The sequence below is a fragment of the Anoplopoma fimbria genome, chromosome 24 (genome assembly GCF_027596085.1).
Source record: "Anoplopoma fimbria isolate UVic2021 breed Golden Eagle Sablefish chromosome 24, Afim_UVic_2022, whole genome shotgun sequence".
In the NCBI taxonomy this organism is placed as follows: domain Eukaryota; kingdom Metazoa; phylum Chordata; class Actinopteri; order Perciformes; family Anoplopomatidae; genus Anoplopoma; species Anoplopoma fimbria.
The window spans coordinates 2507570-2525483 of record NC_072472.1 but is presented as its reverse complement, the minus strand read 5'-3'; the positions used below and the strand labels follow the sequence as shown (position 1 = coordinate 2525483).

Sequence of the window (17914 nt, the reverse complement as noted above, 5' to 3'; positions counted from 1 at the left end):
CACCTCTGGCCAGCTGATGGCTCCTCCTGCCGACCCATCTGTCAACGCGCCGCGGAAGTTCTCAGGCTTCACCGGTAAGATATCACATCTCGGGTCAACTGGTCACTCATATTCACAAAAGCTGGCAACAATTACAACAAAAGCAATTGAAGCAAGGAGCATTTTCTCACTCTGAAGGAACCTCTTGGATCAGAAAGGGTCAGAAGGTTATGTTCCACTTCTTCCTGATGAATCTCATGGACATTTCACACTTTTGCTCAAATAACATTTGCATCTGCCTTAACCCTCTGAACCCCAAAACCCACCGGCGGGATAGAAAAGCATGTTTTCTGTAAACAATTGCCAAAACTACACCGTTTATCAGAGCCAGAAGCTGTAAAATCTGTCATAATCGGGAGATTTTCATCTTTCCAATAGTCCTTGAACACATCATGTGTGACAAATCCTTCCAACAACAAAAAAGCAACTAAAACTAAGCTTAAAAATTGTGATATTTTGTCAGCTTTGTTAAATTGGTCTCATGGCATTCATTGTCCCGTCAGCTACGAAAGCCGGCAGCTCCAGCAGCCCCGGACCGTCCTCCTCCTCCACCTCCTCCTCCTCCTCCAGTGTCAGCCAAGGCAGCCCCCTGTCCGCCCAGCTCTGTGACCCCCAGCACAAGGACTGCCTCTTCAGAGAGTTTCGTAAGCTCTGCGCCATGGTGGCCGAACACAGCAGCTACAACGTCAAGACGCAGATCATTGAGAAGTACCTCAGGAAGGGCTCATGTGGAGGTGGGTGTGTTTCAACACGACATCATGTGACAGAATCTGAAGGCTAAGGTTTCTACTAAATGTTTCTCCTGAATCTTCTTCTCTTCCACTCTAGATAAGTTCCATGGAGATCTTTACCTCACGGTGAAGCTGCTCCTGCCAGGCGTTGTGAAAAGCGTCTACAACCTCAACGACAAGCAGATCGTTAAACTCTTCAGCCGCATATTCAGAAGCAACCAGGACGACATGGTGCGCGATCTGGAGCAGGTCTGTGGTCCTTATGTACTCGCTCATGAGCTGCTTCTTAAATGTTTAAACATAGCCTGAATGTTTTATTTTAGAACCAAAGACTTTCTCCCCAGAGATTATTCAAAGCCGTTTCATTGATATTCTTTGTTTGACAAGAAGTTTCTCAGGGGGGTTTTATATTCTGGGACAAATTTAGTCTCTTGACATTGCATCTTGAAAGTGATGAGAGAGGAATTCATCGTCAAAATTGACACTTTATTTTGAAGGGCGATGTGTCTGAGACAGTGAGGATGTTCTTCGAGGAGAGTAAATCATGTCCCGCGGCTACAAAGAGCCTCCTGACCATCCAGGAAGTGGACGCCTCACTAACCCGCCTCGCCCTGCTCACCAAGGAGGACGAGCAGCAGACGGAGCTGGAGGAAATCACAAAAAAGTAATGCAGTGTTCCATCACTTTCATATTAACTGGGCTGGGTAGTTAAACAGTCAAATGAAGGTAATTCAGTGAAATGATTGAAACTGTTTCACCTGTCCAAAGATATGAATCAGCCCAGAGACGTTAAAGCTGTTTCTATACTCTCACTCTGAGCATGCACGGAGGCTTTTATACTTAACTGTTCGTTGCAGTGTTATTAGGGCGTACAAACAAAACTAACTGTCCAGAAGCAAGAAGACAACAAGTGTAAACGTCAAAATGCCCCAAAACAACCTCCACAATTCCTCAAAGGGATTGTAATTAACTGTAAACTTCTACCTCATATTCACAGATTACTTTATTCACTTCATACAAGCCATGTAAAGGAAATAAATCAAGTTTCTTTTCCTTAAACCAAGGTTGAATATCCTGTAAACAATTCGATTTTGCTGCAAAATATTTAATCAAATGTAGATTTTTAAGACCTCCTGTTTCAAAAGCATCTACGAACTAATTGATCTTCTTTGTATAATCCCTAGACATGTAAATGGTAGTTTTGATAGTGAACCATTTGTGACAGTCACGTCTAAAAAAGTTCTGATTGCAAGCTACAAAAATTCAGAGTTCACAACGAGCAGGCCGGGATTACGTCATTTACGCCATAAACCAACCTCAATGTCTCGAACAATGTAGTTTCAAACCTTTTTACTCATCAGTACTTGAAATGCGTGTCCAGCTGTTTAAGGAAATTACTTTGCCATTTTTGTAAAAGAAATACAAGAAGAAGGTATAGATTTATGACACACTATTCATTATGATAAAAGGGCCCATGACAGAGACCTAATGTACTGAGATATATATATATATATATATATATATATATATATATATATATATATATACACACACACACTAACACCAGTTATACTCGTAACACAGGTCCTCATACCTGGCCTTGTCTTCTGTAGTCTAACCTCTCCACATGACGTCTTTATTTTGGTTCTCCACCTGTCAGCAATTATTCGAATAGCTTTTAAAAAAGCAGACATTTTACTACAAAATGTGTAAAGGCCATGAAGACAGATTGTGTGATTTCTTTTCACAGTATTTGTAAAGCTCAACATTATTTGTCTCCACTTGTTTAGCCTGAACTGCTTTTTTTATTGTTGGTATTTGTTTGTTAGTTAGTTTTTTTGCCATTTTCCCTTCTTCTTGTTTGTTCACCTGAGGCATCTTTAACACACACACACACACACACACACACACACACACACACACACACACACACACACACACACACACATACGAGACATCTGTATTTGACATTCTACTCTCCACAGTAGCAGATGCCAGTCTGGGACTGTGTTTATTTGCCATAAATAACATATTGCAGAAAGCTATATTGTGTGCTGCACATGTTGATAGGACAGTTTAATTAGAGTTTCTGGGAATTACAGTAATGCCAAGTAATGTAATTAGTTTATATTTACTACTTTTTTAGTTAAATTGTGGAACCATTCTATCCATAACCAGCTAGGTTTCTTCCTCGTGAATTTCTTCATAATTCCCCCCCGGTGATCATCTGTATTCTCTTCCCGTCATAGATGCACCAGTAATGACCTGAAATGCATCATCCGGCTCATTAAACACGACTTGAAGATGAACTCTGGAGCAAAACACGTGTAAGTGGTTTCTGCCTAGAAGCAAATATTCACTTTGAAAACAGATTATTATTTTTTCCGCACCACTCCTGAACTCCTGTTTTTCATTTTTGTCCGTCGTGCAGCTTGGACGCCGTGGATCCAAATGCTTACGATGCCTTCAAGGCCTCTCGTAATCTGGGGGACGTGATTGAGCGGGTGTTGAAGAACCAGCAGGATTCGTCTAATGGATCCGGACCCAGGAAACTCCTCACCGTGGAGGCCTCGCTCATGACCCCCGTTCAGCCCATGTTGGTGAGTTCAACCACTGACATGTGAAAAATGTATAAATAGTTTTCAACAGCTCTCCCTGATTTAACGGTTTAGTCTTTGTGTCATTACGTTTGTATGGAGTTGCATTAACGAACACTGTGGAAATGTGTCTTAAGCAGGAAAGGGGAAGTTGTTTTACACAATCGAAAACACAAATTTAAAATCAGTTCTAGAGAAAAACACTAAACTAAAACATTTTCTTTTGTCGACTAAAGTTTCTTTACTACAAATTTTAGATACAAAAGACACTTGACCTTTCTGACCACATGATTTACTTACTAACACAAGCACATACAAGATAAATCAATTGAACATGAAGTGGCCTCATGCCCTCATTTCATTTCTAATTTATTATATAAATTATGTAAATCCAGCAGTAGAACATTTGCTTCGGAGCAAGGTATGTAGGTTATCTGTAAAAAATATAAATGACTGGATTATAACTAGATTTGCAATAAAAAGACGGTAATTGCTGCTTTGAATTTCTTTGGGTTTGCAAAAAAAAAATAAAAGGTTAGAGATAAGATATAACTTCTGAATTATTGAAGTGATTTAATGGGAAGTCTTTGTCCTGATACCAATAGAAATCTTCATAAAGGTTACATCAAAGGCTTCAAGTAGGTTTTTACACTGTTCTATGCAAGAAAAACTAATAAAGATAAAACTAATTACTTTAACCTGTTCTTAGTAATTCATCATTTTCAGTAACATTTCCGATTGTTTAGTTGAAATCCTCATTACATCCTGACAACAATCATTGAATCAAATTCTACCTGCGGTGTAGCGGCAGCAACCTGTCAATCAGTGTGTAGCCCCGCCCTAAAGCATATACCCTGCTTTATGGTCTGTTTGACTCTAAATGGAGCATCATTTACTAAATGAACATCATGCTGTATTGAAGAAGACTTGAAACTAGAGATTGAGACCATAAACTCATGTTTACAATGTTTACTGAGGGAATAAATCAAGAGAGAAGTAGAGTCATTTTCTCATAGACTTCTATACAACCAGAGGAGTCGCCCCCTGGTGGACAGCAGAGAGAATGCAGGTTTAACACATGAAGCATTGGCTTCACCTGCAGAACCCGAGGTTACCTCCTGGTTCCTCCACACATACATTCAATACGAGTTTGTTGTGGTGAGGATGAGGTCTGTGCATTCGATGGGAGCCTGTTTTTATTTGAGCCTGATAGCGTGGACCCCCCTTGAGTGGGTCTTGGAAAAACTAACAAACAGAAATGATCAAGTGAAAAATAAAGAAAAAGGTTATATATTTTTTCCAGAATGTTGTCAGACACTTGTAATAACAGTATGAACCTCTCAGTGTCAAAAACACAGACTTTAAGTGGAACTACCGTTACAGTGAAGCTGCTCACTTACCCTCACAGCTCGTTTTTGAGTCAGAGCGTTATTCAAAAATTGTTGTCCCCATTAGTCACTTAGACATAAAAACACGAGAAAGTAAGGTACAGGTTGAAATATGTATAAAAAATGTCCATTTAAGGATGTGAAAGTTGAATTTCCATTGGCAGCAACGTCTAAAAGACTCACTTTTGCCACTAGAGCTACGAGGGAAATTTTAATGAAAATATATTATATGTGAGTGTTTGGTTCCCTGCTGAGAGCGTGTTGTTGTTTTCCTTTGTGCTTTCAGGCGGAGGCATGTAAATCCATCGAGTACGCCATGAAGAAATGCCCCAACGGGATGTACTCCGAGATCAAGTACGACGGAGAACGAGTGCAAGTCCATAAGAACGGAGACCACTTCAGCTACTTCAGCCGCAGCCTCAAGCCCGTGTTACCACACAAAGTCAGTCCGAACACACACACACACACACACACACACACACACACACACACACACACACACACACACACACACACACACACACACACACAGCCCATGAGGCTGAATAGCAGTTATTATGACCATGCAGCTCTCCTCAGGTGTGCCTTTGCTGGATTAGCAACTTAAAGGTATTTTCCCAGCGTGAAATTCCAACGTTTCTGACAGTGATGTTCCAGCATTAGCTCTCTCAGCATGCAGGAATAAATAGCTGCACATCATGTTCATTAGCACTTTTAACCACTAGAGGCTGCTGCTGTGCATAATATATTCCTCACAGCAACCTTGAGCCCCAGCAAGCCTCAGTGAAGGAAGCTAAGCACTTAGACTCAAGGTAAAAGAAGGCCTCGGACCCTGTAAAAAAAACAGCCATTCATCTTTTTGACGATCGTTGAACACCTCATGTGTGAGGAAAGGTTCAGTCAGCAAAAGCAGCCAAAACGAAGCTTAAAATTGTGGTATTAAATCAGAAACATTTTATTCTACATGTCTCGTTTCAAATCTCGCCCTAAATAAACGTGACAGCAACTCCCAGAAATTCCGACTGAACTGCAGGCTGCTGAACACAGAACATGAAGGAGAGCAGAGCAGAGGTTGTAGGAATGTAAATAGTTCAATGAATATACCTCGGAGAGCATCCTTTTTTTTTTTTTCTACTAATAATGATTGCCAGTCAGTTGCTACAAGCCCAAATGAGGGAGATCAAATGTGCTGTAGTAATCACTAGGGCATTCACTCAATCTGAGTAGTCATCAACTAGACTACTAAGAAGACAATTAGTGGGTTAATGGTGGTAGATACATCACCATTAACATTCATGTCAAAAAGGTCTTGAGTGCAACCAGTAAAGGGTTAACGTTTTTTTTAAATGAACCGCGATCTGATTGGACGAAAGCTGGAGATACTGTTTGATGCAGTAACAACGCGCCGTCTTCTTTCCCGCTGTGGAGAGCAGGAGGCATTGCTGCTTCTGTAACACTGCACGGTGCTGAAACCAGTCTGTCGTACTGGTTTGGCGAGGCTGTGAACTCCACGCAGCACATTTCCACTGTCTCTGTTTGTTTTTACCTAACGAAGGTGTCATCTGCCCTCACCCGTTGAATAAAGCTGCTTTTTCATGGCTGAAGTCTACGTGCTATAAGCAACGCTGAGCCCTTTCAGTCCAAACACCCTTTAGGTTGCACCGATACGCAAAACATTATATCAATACATGTTAAATTTAATGTTTATAATAATATAATGAATTTTAAGAATTTTTGTGGTGCACAAAAGCTCATATGGAGCAGCCGGCTCAGAACGCCACAGATGAACGAGGTGTCACGGTGTCGTCCGTTGATTTTGATTCACGAATATTCTTTGAGACTCCTGGTACGCATACAGAATGTGTCATGTCATCCACACTTTTAAAAATATTTCTTATTGGATTAATTCGCATAATTATTGAAATACTTTGATTTTTTACCGTGCCTATCATATTAAACTCTGGGATGCTGCCGGCCTCTCAGCTTTTTTGAGGTAATACTTGTTTCGAATGCGTCTTCTCTCTGCTCAGTGCCTAATCCCTGTGTCTGTGTTTCAGGTGGCCCATTTCAAGGAATACATCCCTAAGGCTTTCCCTGGAGGCCACAGCATGATATTGGATGCTGAAGTTCTTCTAATTGACACAAACACCAGTAAACCCCTTCCCTTTGGGACGTTGGGTGTACACAAGGTGAGAGCACCACAGCCAATTTGCACCATGCTTTCTTGTTGGGTTTTTTTTTCAACATGAATTGGACCAGTCACTGTCCTCACACCTCACACTTTCCTCTCCTTTTCAGAAAGCCGCCTTTCAGGATGCCAAAGTGTGCCTTTTTGTTTTTGACTGCATCTACTTCAACGGCGTGAGCCTCATGGAGAGGTAACGGGTCCTCCAGTCCCGGTGTGTCAGGCAGGATGGGCAGTATTGAAGGATTAATGACAGAAATTGAGGACAAATCTTTGCTATAATTGTGTAAAATGTATCTGCCTAGCTTTTAAAATTCACATACAGTTTTCTCATAAATAGAATATTTAATCATTTTCATAAAAGCACACAAAATAAAAATGTTTCATGATTGTTTTACAGTCGTTTTGGAGTTTTATCCACTGTCGTCTTTTCTCTCCAGGCCTCTGTATGAACGCAGGAAGTTCCTGCACGACAACATGGTGGAGGTGGCCAACCGGATCCTGTTCTCAGAGATGAAACACGTCACTGTGAGTTCAACTCTAAACTCAGCTTTCTGTCATATAAAAACATCTGTGATGGCTCCTGATAACAGTGTGTGTGTGTGTGTGTGTGTGTGTGTGTGTGTGTGTGTGTGTGTGTGTGTGTGTGTGTGTGTGTGTCAGAGGTCAAGAGATCTGGCTGAAATGATAACTCGAGTCATCAGAGAGGGACTCGAAGGCCTGGTGCTAAAAGACTTAAAGGTTAGTTTATTTTTTTTTTTGATGGGAATATGTATGTAATGAGCATAACAGTGGGACAAACACAATGAGGTAGTTCTACTAACATGTCTGTGTGTCTCAGGGCTCCTATGAACCGGGGAAACGCCACTGGCTGAAGGTGAAGAAGGACTATTTGAACGAAGGCGCCATGGCGGACACGGCTGACCTGGTGGTGCTGGGGGCCTTCTATGGAAAAGGATCAAACGGTCTGTAAAGCCATGAATTGACCATTTCATTTGTTTCTTTTAATGCTGAAGTCACTTCCTGTTCGACGAGGAGTTTGACTCTGGAGACTCTAAAATGAGCAAACTTTGGCCGTGGTTCCGCTTTTCTTTTCAAAGAGACTCTGTCATCCAATCATGCCAAGAGCAGATCTTTCATCCTGTCGCTGGCTTCAGGCTTAAAGCCCGTTAAGCCCGAGTATTAACACGCCAGAGGACGGGGAGACAACACAAGCTGTCAATCCTTCCTCTAACTTGGACTTCAAATGAGAGATGATGACAAAAGTCGGACGTCAAGGATTCTTCCTTTTTTAATAAAACAAAAACGGCCTCAAATATGCAACAATCACATCAAATATATTACAGTGATGCTCCATAAAGACACATTTTCTCATATGTAGGCCTGTAAACAAATGAATGAATAAATACACTAACTTATGCCAACATATATGCAAAATAAACACCAGGCTTTGTTGAGAACGTCTATTGATCTCAGCAGCACCAAAGCAATGCTTTGTTAGCAACTATTATTCAAACTGCAGGGAGGAAGAGTAAGCAGCAAAAATAACATGGGACATTTATTGTGAAGGATTTATAGGAAATGAAAGGCACCTTTTAACATCCATTTCTTTGATCATTAAATATATTGCATCAAGGTTCAAGGATCATTTATTGTCATTCTGCAACACAGGGCCGCACAACTAAATTAATTTGCATCAGTAGTTTGATCCTGTAGTGAATGTTGTGAACAGCAGCAACTAAAACAATTCTCTTGGCAGAAAATATGCTCATCATCTCCACAACAAAAACCAAACAGTGCGATAGAAGGACGAGTGTAACGTTAGCCCAAACGGTTTCACTACTGCTATTAATTATTAATAAAGCTGTGGAAGTTCTTTTAACAATCAGGCGGACCGTTTTGCAAACTGTTTTACGTTTAGCAGTACTAACATTTAATATGTGTCTCGGTTATTAGATGAACGGACCCTTTTTTTTAAAACAATATAATAGAATAAATAGATAAATACAACTGGATTTAGTATGAAAGCCATTAAAACTGTGGACCCCTTCAGATCAGAAAAGATATATACTGCATGATCTCAAACGTGTGAATATTCTGCATGAACTTTACTCAGAATTTACCACAGTACATCTGTAACAGTACTGAATCCAGCACAGCATCATTTCATGTGAAGAATCTGCAGAGAGGAAGCCGTTGGGTAAAGCATTCACGTAACACCAGATATGAGGAGTCTTGGTAATGAGCGTGTGACACAATGGAAGCACAACTAATCCAAGAACAATGGTACAAATCTCTAAAGCGTGGCTAATGAAGACGGCTCATGCAGTGGGACGACCAGCCAGCAGAGCAGAGAGAACCCATCAGACGACAAAACAACAGCATGGAAAAGAGAACGAGTGGATTTGAGGAGGCTAGCTCTGGGAAGTTAAATGAAACAGTTTAGGATTGTTTCTGTATCCTCTGGCACCACTTTAAATCTCCCCTCCCTAATGCCATGTGTGTTCTTCTACCCACCACCAGGGGGCATCATGTCCAGTTTCCTAATGGGCTGCCACGACCCACACTCCAAGAAATGGTGCACCGTCACCAAGTGCTCCGGAGGCTACGACGACGCCACCTTGGCCCGGCTCCAGAAAGAGCTGGATATGATCAAAATCAGCAAGGTCAGAGAGGATCCACTTACAGGCCTGTCTGGAATATTGAGCTGATCTAATAAAACCCAAGATTGATCATTTGTGTGTGTGTGTGTGTGTGTGTGTGTGTGTGTGTGTGTGTGTGTGTGTGTGTGTGTGTGTGTGTGTGTGTGTGTGTGTGTGTGTGTGTGTGTGTGTGTGTGTGCAGGAACCAAGCAAAATTCCAGGCTGGCTGAAAATCATCAAGAACTATTATCCGGATTTCATTATTCGTGATCCTCAGGTAAGATTTCACCGTCCAGCACGTCAGTATTAAGACGTTCTGTTCACGTGCAGCCGGTTGCATGTGTTTACATGAAGCCTCTCATGCATTCACATCTTCTGCAGATATGTTGAGATAATGATCACCAGCCTGCAGAGCTGGGAGGTGTTTTCAACCTGAAAGCAGCTTTGCATCAAAACACACAACTTCAGAGATTGAAAACATTTGATTGAAACGACCTTTTCTGGCTTTCAAGTCTGAAAATAGAACTTAGTAATGAAATCCTCAAACGTATTTCCTTAAAAAGCAATAGCTTCTCCCCCTCCTTATTTGAGCAGAAGTTAGAATTGCTTTTTTTCCCATTCTGCAGTAAAGCGGTCGTACATTTGCCTTGTCGTTAATGTTTCACCTGCTGTGTGTCCTCCGCTGCAGAAAGCCCCCGTCTGGGAGATCACGGGAGCAGAGTTTTCCAAATCAGAGATGCACACCGCTGACGGCATCTCCATCCGCTTTCCCCGAATGACGCGCATCCGCGACGACAAGGACTGGAAGACTGCCACGAACCTGGACCAGCTTAAAGTAGGACATCGCCGTTTCTGTTCTGTTCTGTTCTGGTCTGATGAATGTTTTGTTTTAAAGTATGTTGAGTTATTCCCGAATGCAGGAATTGTGGAGAAAAATCAAACCTTGGACACCTTTTTCGATCAGAAACTGCTCATTCAAGGACGTGACTTAGAAAATGTTTTCTTTAAATGTAGTTTATTGAATGCACCATGGGAAATGATTAACCATTAATGATAAGGTTTCAATGAGATGGCCATCACAAAAGACCCTTCATTACTGAATACCTAGAGTATATGTCAAGGCTTTGTTTGTGGAGTATTTACTTGTATAATAATAATATTAGCTGAGGGCAGTAAAACACACCAGCACTCCAGTATTTGAATGCAACACGGTACTTTAATCTGTAGATATGACAGCTGTTGGCTGAAGCTCACATGCTCATTCCTTCACTGCGTTTAGGAGCTTTTCCGCATATCGAAGGAGAACTGTGACTTTAAAGTGGAAGCTGGACCGTCGGCATCCAACGACGACAAGGGCTCATCGGGAGGAGACAGCGGAGGAAGCTCCCCGTCACCCTCCACCCGTAAACCTCCACCCAAGAAGACCAGTAAGTCCACAAACACACAACGTGAAGGGGAGGAGAACTGTGTTGAACCGATTTCATTTAAAAAGTCATAGTGTAGTATGTCAAAATAAGTAGCCATGAAAACCCATAGTGTAGTATGTTGTAAAAGTATTCAGTATAGAATGTTGAAAAAAGTCAAAGTATAGAATGCCCAATATTGTCAAAGTATAGTATGCCGGAAAAAATATTATAGAATGCTAAAAGAAATTACAGGAACGTATGTCGAAAGAAGTAATAGTATAGTTTGTTGAAAAAATTAAAAGTATAGTATGTTGAAAAAAGTAAGTCATAGTAATATGTCATAAAAAGCCATAAAGAAGTCATAGTATAGTATGTCGAAAAAAAGTCAGTCACAGCATGTCGAAAAAAAATCATAAAAAAGTCATAGTATAGTATGTCGAAAAAAACATAAAAAAATGTCATAGTATAGTATGTCGAAAAATATAATAAAAAGTCATAGTATACAGTACCAGTCAAAAGTTTGGACACACCTTCTCATTCAATGGTTTTTCTTTATTTTTTTCTACATTGTAGATTAATATTGAAGACATCCAAACTATGAAGGAACACATATGGAATTATGTGGTAAACAAACAAATGCTCAACAAACCAGAATATGTTTTATATTTTAGATTCTTCAAAGTAGTTCAATGAGAAGGTGAACTTTTGACTGGTACTGTAGTATGTCGAAAAAATATAATAGGATGTCGTAAAAAAGTTAATAAAATACATAGTGTAGTATGTTGTAAAAGTATTAAGTATAGAATGCCGAATATTGTCTAAGTATAGTATGCCGGAAAAAATATTATAGTATGCTAAAAAAAATTACAGGAACGTATGTCGAAAAAGTTAAAAGGATAGTATGTCGAAAAAAAGTAAAAGTCATAGTAATATGTCATAAAAAGCCATAAAGAAGTCATAGTATAGTATGTCGAAAAAAATCATAAAAAAGTCATGGTATAGTATTTCGAAAGAAAAGTCCTAGTATAGTATGTCAAAAGAATATAATAGGATGTTGTAAAAAAGTTAATAAAATACATAGTGTAGTATGTTGAAAATAGACATTGTAAAGTAACGCTGAAAAAAAGTCAGTCTAGTATATAAAAAAAAAAGAGTATGTGGAAAATAGTCCTAAAAAGCATTGTATGATATGATAGTTAACCATAGAGATGGTTGGTGGACTCTTTATTGAACAAATGATTGACCCTGGTGAGACTTCAGTTGTTGTAACAGCGTCTTTATTTGTTATATCCATCAACATGTTCTCCATTCACAGACAGCACGCCCAGCACACCCAAAACAAAGGTGATCAAATCAGAGCCTCGCACGCCTGGCTTAGAAGCACCCAGCGCCAAAAAGGTATTTACTGCACACACACACACACACACACACACACACACACACACACACACACACACACACACACGACAGTCGATCATCACAGCAATCTGGAGCTGCAGGTTATGAATTGACCGTTCTGTTTCATATCAGGTGAAGAAGAGTGAAAGTGTTCACAGTAATGGACAAAGCAAAACCAAGCCGACCTCTACACTGCTGGAGCCGAGGAAAGACAAGGTGGGTCAACTCCAGCTCTTGGTTTGTTGTTAAAAAAAAAAAGCTCCTTCATATTAACTTATCTTTTTTTTGTAGTCATGACACAAAAGTATTATGTTCCCAAAACAGATAGTCTGAGCTCCGATAATACAGATAAATGCTATGCTATGCTATGCAGCATGAACCCCATGTGAACGCTGACTGTGTTTCCCGTAGACGCTGTTGGACATCTTCAGTGGGGTGAAGCTTTTCCTGCCCGTCTCCGTGCAGGACTTTGACAGGCTGAGGCGGTACTTTGTGGCGTACGATGGAGACGTCGTACCGGATTATGACATTGCCTCGGCCACACATACGCTGGCTGACCCTGACGAAGACGGCAAGGCCCAGAGAGTTTCAGCCGGATGGATCTGGGAATGCATTCGCAAGAGGCGGGTCGTGCCTCCCTGTTAAGAAAACAACCAAACACATTTTATGCACTGTTAACATGTCTCTTAACTACCGCACATCAGTGCAACCAACGTTCTATTTATGCTTTGGACACAAAAGTCGGATCACGCACACTTTTATGACACTCGTCTGGGAAATTGCTTTGTCCTTGGGTTCAATCACACACTGCTCTCAGGTTATTTGATGTATTCTTTCCCAATCCTTTTTATTTGTAAACTATCAGAGAACACATACAGTATGGAAATGTACTGTAGATGTAGAATAGTTTGTTTTGTTAAAGTGGCTGCAAGAGGACTGTAAATCATGAAATGCATTATTTTTAAGGTACTAACCCGCAGCTCATTAGGAACTAACAAAAGTTGACAAAGATAAAAAAAAAAATGTCTGTAAAGTTTTTCTAATGCTTTTTGTTTTCTGTTAAATTGGTCAATAAAAATGGTCGCTTGCTTGGTCGCAAGTAATAAAGATGTCAGAGTATAGTATGTCGTCAAAAGCCCTAAAAATATTTCACAGTATAGCGACATATTTTCGGCGTGTATGTCGGAAAAAGTCTTAAATAAGTCGTATATAATAGTATATTATGCAGAAATAAGAGTCATGAAAAGACAAAGTATGGTAAGTCTAAAAAAGTTATAGATTAGTACTTTGAAAAAGTCACAGTACAATATGACGATAAAAAGGCCTCATAAAACTCATAGTATAGTAAAGTATGTCGTATTAGTGGTATCGATGCTAGAAATGTCTTCCTAGCGTGGAGCTGAAATATGTATTTTACAGGCAGTTTAACACCGGTGCGTAACGGAACGTTATGAAGCAGCAGTCAGACATTTGGGGTTGCTTTTTTCTTTTCCAGAGTACGTCAAATATAGCAAATCTGATTCCATGAGAAAACAAACAAGATACCAATATTCATCTAAGCAATAGCTAAATGCACACTAACTATTTAACGGCCTTGAATCGTTTTGAATCAACATTTAATACTTATTAAGACCCTGATATGACAAGCATCAGTTATTCTATGAAGGCTTTCCTCCTAATTTAAGCCCGTTTCACTTTGATTCTCCATCATGAGACTTTTCAATCCAATGAGATGCTGAGATGCTTTTACTGCATCGGAGTGGCTTTCAAGGAAAAATCTGATTTTCCTCTTCATCCCCCGGCTGCTTCAGGCTGTGAGGAGGTTTAATTAAATGTTTGAATGTATTGAAGGTCTGCGGGGGCCAGAGCCATACGAACCTGCTGTGCTTCTCCTGAAGGGCCTGAAAGAGGCACACAAGAAAGGACTGTGGCCTCTGTGTCCCTCTCAACAGGTTAAAAAAAGCCTTTATGTCTATAGAACTAGTCTCTAATCTATGCACTCACACACAAAGCATGCTCAGTGAAATGCTAATGCTGCAGCAGAGGATTATATGTGCATTCCAAAGGAGTAAACTTCCAGTGTTATCATCTAAATTGTCATTTTTTGGAGCCATTACACTTGATTCCACAGTAACAACCAGTGAGCTAGTGATTTTAGCACCTTTTGTTTTGATTGGAATACAATTTTGTGCTGTGTAGTCTAAAATAAAATAAAGAAAAATCATAAACTTCAAACAGCAGAATCATTCACGCACCTTCGGTTAGGATCCGTCGGCGGCGCTCATCAGGAATCGGTCTGGTCCCGTCTTCTCTTCCCTGACGCTCCTTTAGAGCGACCCCCCCCCTGCAAGTCAAACTCCTCTTTGAGGTGACACGGCTGAGAAGCAAAGCAGACGACACTGTTGATTTACCAGATGTATAAAACATTCATTTTGTCTATGTACGTTCTGAATGGGCTTCATCAGAGTGCTCCTTTGTATCGTCTGACAGACCTCGTTTGTAACTCCAGAACACAACATGTATAATTAATGCCTCTTTTGACAGTTATTTATGGGAAGGGGGAAAAGTAACTCAGACTGTGGAACAGTATTCAGAAATAAAGGCAATTTAGTCTTCTTGTCATTAATACTCACTACATGTCCACTCATGTATTTGTCTTAATCAGAGGCTTCTACTGTCCGTTCTACTGCACAAACAAGAGTCCTATTACAGGTTCTAAAGCTCCATGGTGGTCCAGCACAGCTCTACTTGTGGTTAACGTTTGGTCTCACCTCATAGATGGACGTGTGTCCACGCATGACACTAAAATTGCTTTTGTCTTTTGACAAATAAAGAACAGGTAAATGCAGAATACTCCCCTACAAATGTTTCCATTTGCTTCTTTATCACACCAGACCTGTCTTACGAGAACAAACACAACTTCAAAGTCTCTGTTTCACCAAGACCTTTTTGCATTTGTCTCTCAACAGAATCAGTCTGCAACCTCCGCTTCTCCAGAGTGAAGATGATGCAGAAGTGTCTTAAAGCTGCATTCTCTCTCCTGTCCACCAGGGGGCGACTCCTCTGGTTGTATAGAAGTCTATGAGAAAATGACTCTACTTCTCTCTTGATTTATTCCCTCAGTAAACATTGTAAACATGAGTTTATGGTCTCAATCTCTAGTTTCAAGTCTTCTTCAATACAGCATGATGTTCATTTAGTAAATGATGCTCCATTTAGAGTCAAACAGACCATAAAGCAGGGGATGCTTTAGGGCGGGGCTACCTTGTGATTGACAGGCCTCTACCAGAGCCGTATCCTATGTCTGTACGTCACTCCTCTGCATTCCATTTACGGTCACTTCCGTTCATTGGTTTCAAAAAAGCCAAGATGGCGACGACCTAATCCCCAAATCATTGCATTAACAAAGCCGTGCTTCTGGTGGTACCCGTCTGGAGGACTTGATGAGCGTTGCAGAGCGAACACCTGAGTGGCTGATGTCCGCGGTGCTCTCTACCCGCTCCAGTAGGATTCTGGTTCTGGGGATGTGGCTCCAGGACGCACCGAGGCCCGGCTGCACCTCCCCGCTGCCACTCCTGGTGACGTGGTTTGTGACCTGCAGGAGCAGAAACCATCAGGTTCAGTCTTCTGTTTTTAGCACTGTGGTTTATGGTTCAGTGTAGCTCAGAGAGATAGTTCACACTTTGGAAGAGAAAAAAAAACAAAAACAGCCATATTGTCCCACTTTTAATCAAAGGGAGCCATCAAACACACGATCAAATGATCTTTATCTCACTTCAAATAACTCAATGGCTTGAGTTGAAGGCAGATTTTCTTTGGTGCATGCTAATGTGATTAGTTCATATTTTACATAATTATAATCTCCAGTAATACACCTGAACTAACAAATTGATTTTGGTTTTTTTTACACATTTAACTGTCAGTAATTAGTAACTTTTTGTTTTAATCTAATCTAATTTTCTTACCCGAACAAATGTGAGAAAAAAAGCAAAGTTTTGTTTTCATTTCAGGTCTGGGAGTGAACGGGTTTGTTCAGAGTTCAGATCGACTCTGGAGACACATTTTGCATTCAGAGTAGCACATGTCAAGGACTGTGCCGTCCTTACCAAAGCAGCCACGTTGAAGTCCTTCGCCATTGTCTTAAGAACTCCCGCCACTTGTATCATCAAGGACATGCCTGGAGGCAGAGGAAGGTGTGTTCATGTACAGAATATACAATGTCTTTCCATGGTACGTTCCAAGCATTTCAACAGTCAGGCTACAAATATAGTTTTTGGGACATTTGCTGAAAACCTATTTTCTCGATAAGCTTTTTTTTTTAAATATGACTCCATTAAATTCCGGCTAACCCAGCAACAGGAGGTCTGTGTGTGCTGTACCCACGTCTTTACGGACACCTGGCTCCATTGTTGCATGCAAGATCAAGCTGCACTTGAAGGCCGACCTCGGGACAGAGAGCAGGACTCCGCAGGGACACGAGGAGGAGGTGGACCTTGTGTTTACATCATGATGCTTGGTGCTCAAACACAAGCAAATAACTGTGTTTCTCTGATGTTGAATCTTTTATGGTAAGAAAAATTGTGTTGGTGCCACTGTTACAAATTGAAAACTGCACAGGAATGTACTTGACTTTCTGTTTTGTTCCGTTATGTTTTTCTTGGGTAGCAGCTGGATTTCTTTGTGCAACCCTGTGTTGCGTCACAACAATGAATCGTCCTTGAATCCTTGAGCGAGCATGTTTCCTGCCAGAGTGTGGACAGTTTCTTGTTGTTTCCCATGAGCGCTTGCTGTATTTGTGCTTTTGTCTTCGCACCCCTCACCGGTTTGAAGTGTGGCAAAGGCAGAGTTGGAAAACGTTTGACGTCACAGACTTTGACGCACCGAGAAGGATTTTGCATTTTTAATCAAACAGTTGTGAGGTCGTTATAGAAATGTTGCAGAAAGACAATTGACGCTCTCATTTTGTCTTGTGTTATAAATCCAGCGCACCCTTTTCTTTCCAGCAGTGCACTTCTGAGCGATATGTTTCCTATTAAATGTTTTATCGAGCTCAAGGTTCTAGCTTTTACTTTTGCTTCCCAAGGGCACCAGATCCACGCGTTTAACTGTAAAATGTTTAACATTTTCTTTTTAAGAGTTTCCAAAGTCAATGAGTAATAATGTTTAATAATCGTGATGGCAATATTCACGAAAATATTGTGATAATGATTTTTGCTATAATCAAGCAGCCCTAACAACCACCCACATATACTGAAAGGATTCTTTCTTTATGTCCTGACAATACTTCTAAATTTATGATTCACCGACTACTAAATGACCTGATGAACCGACTTAACTCTCCTGCTATTTAACCGCCAATTTGTCTGCCGTGCTTTTGTTTTATTGATTTGTTTCCAGTGATTTGTTTCCATTTGTCTTTTGTTGGTTTTCTCTTCGACCAGACCTGCTCAGGTGTGGAGAACAACAAACTGCTTCAAGGGGAATGAACTACGTCTTTCTGTAATCTAACTTCTCAGAGCTCAAACTGA

At 40.6% G+C, this 17914-nt stretch overlaps 2 protein-coding genes across 2 annotated transcripts in view; one reads left to right on the top strand and one right to left on the bottom strand.

The window, feature by feature from the left end:
• lig3 (ligase III, DNA, ATP-dependent) overlaps window positions 1-13548 on the top strand; it is a 17064-nt gene extending 3516 nt beyond the window's left edge. The window contains exons 3-21 of the mRNA XM_054625565.1: window positions 1-74; window positions 543-773; window positions 868-1019; window positions 1268-1434; window positions 3020-3097; window positions 3202-3370; window positions 5042-5197; window positions 6813-6944; window positions 7054-7133; window positions 7381-7468; window positions 7604-7681; window positions 7782-7905; window positions 9464-9606; window positions 9785-9859; window positions 10271-10417; window positions 10862-11009; window positions 12304-12386; window positions 12519-12602; window positions 12798-13548. The exon at window positions 1-74 is cut by the window's left edge and continues 55 nt beyond it. Of these exons, the coding sequence (XP_054481540.1) occupies window positions 1-74; window positions 543-773; window positions 868-1019; window positions 1268-1434; window positions 3020-3097; window positions 3202-3370; window positions 5042-5197; window positions 6813-6944; window positions 7054-7133; window positions 7381-7468; window positions 7604-7681; window positions 7782-7905; window positions 9464-9606; window positions 9785-9859; window positions 10271-10417; window positions 10862-11009; window positions 12304-12386; window positions 12519-12602; window positions 12798-13031 (2443 nt within the window). The 3' untranslated portion in view covers window positions 13032-13548. The remainder of the gene's footprint in view (window positions 75-542; window positions 774-867; window positions 1020-1267; window positions 1435-3019; window positions 3098-3201; window positions 3371-5041; window positions 5198-6812; window positions 6945-7053; window positions 7134-7380; window positions 7469-7603; window positions 7682-7781; window positions 7906-9463; window positions 9607-9784; window positions 9860-10270; window positions 10418-10861; window positions 11010-12303; window positions 12387-12518; window positions 12603-12797) is intronic.
• Window positions 12935-17914, bottom strand: part of rad51d (RAD51 paralog D) — an 18870-nt gene continuing 13890 nt past the window's right edge. Inside the window, exons 8-11 of the mRNA XM_054625566.1 lie at window positions 16493-16563; window positions 15814-15981; window positions 14642-14763; window positions 12935-13024 (exon numbers count right to left, since the gene is read on the bottom strand). Of these exons, the coding sequence (XP_054481541.1) occupies window positions 14671-14763; window positions 15814-15981; window positions 16493-16563 (332 nt within the window). The 3' untranslated portion in view covers window positions 12935-13024; window positions 14642-14670. The remainder of the gene's footprint in view (window positions 13025-14641; window positions 14764-15813; window positions 15982-16492; window positions 16564-17914) is intronic.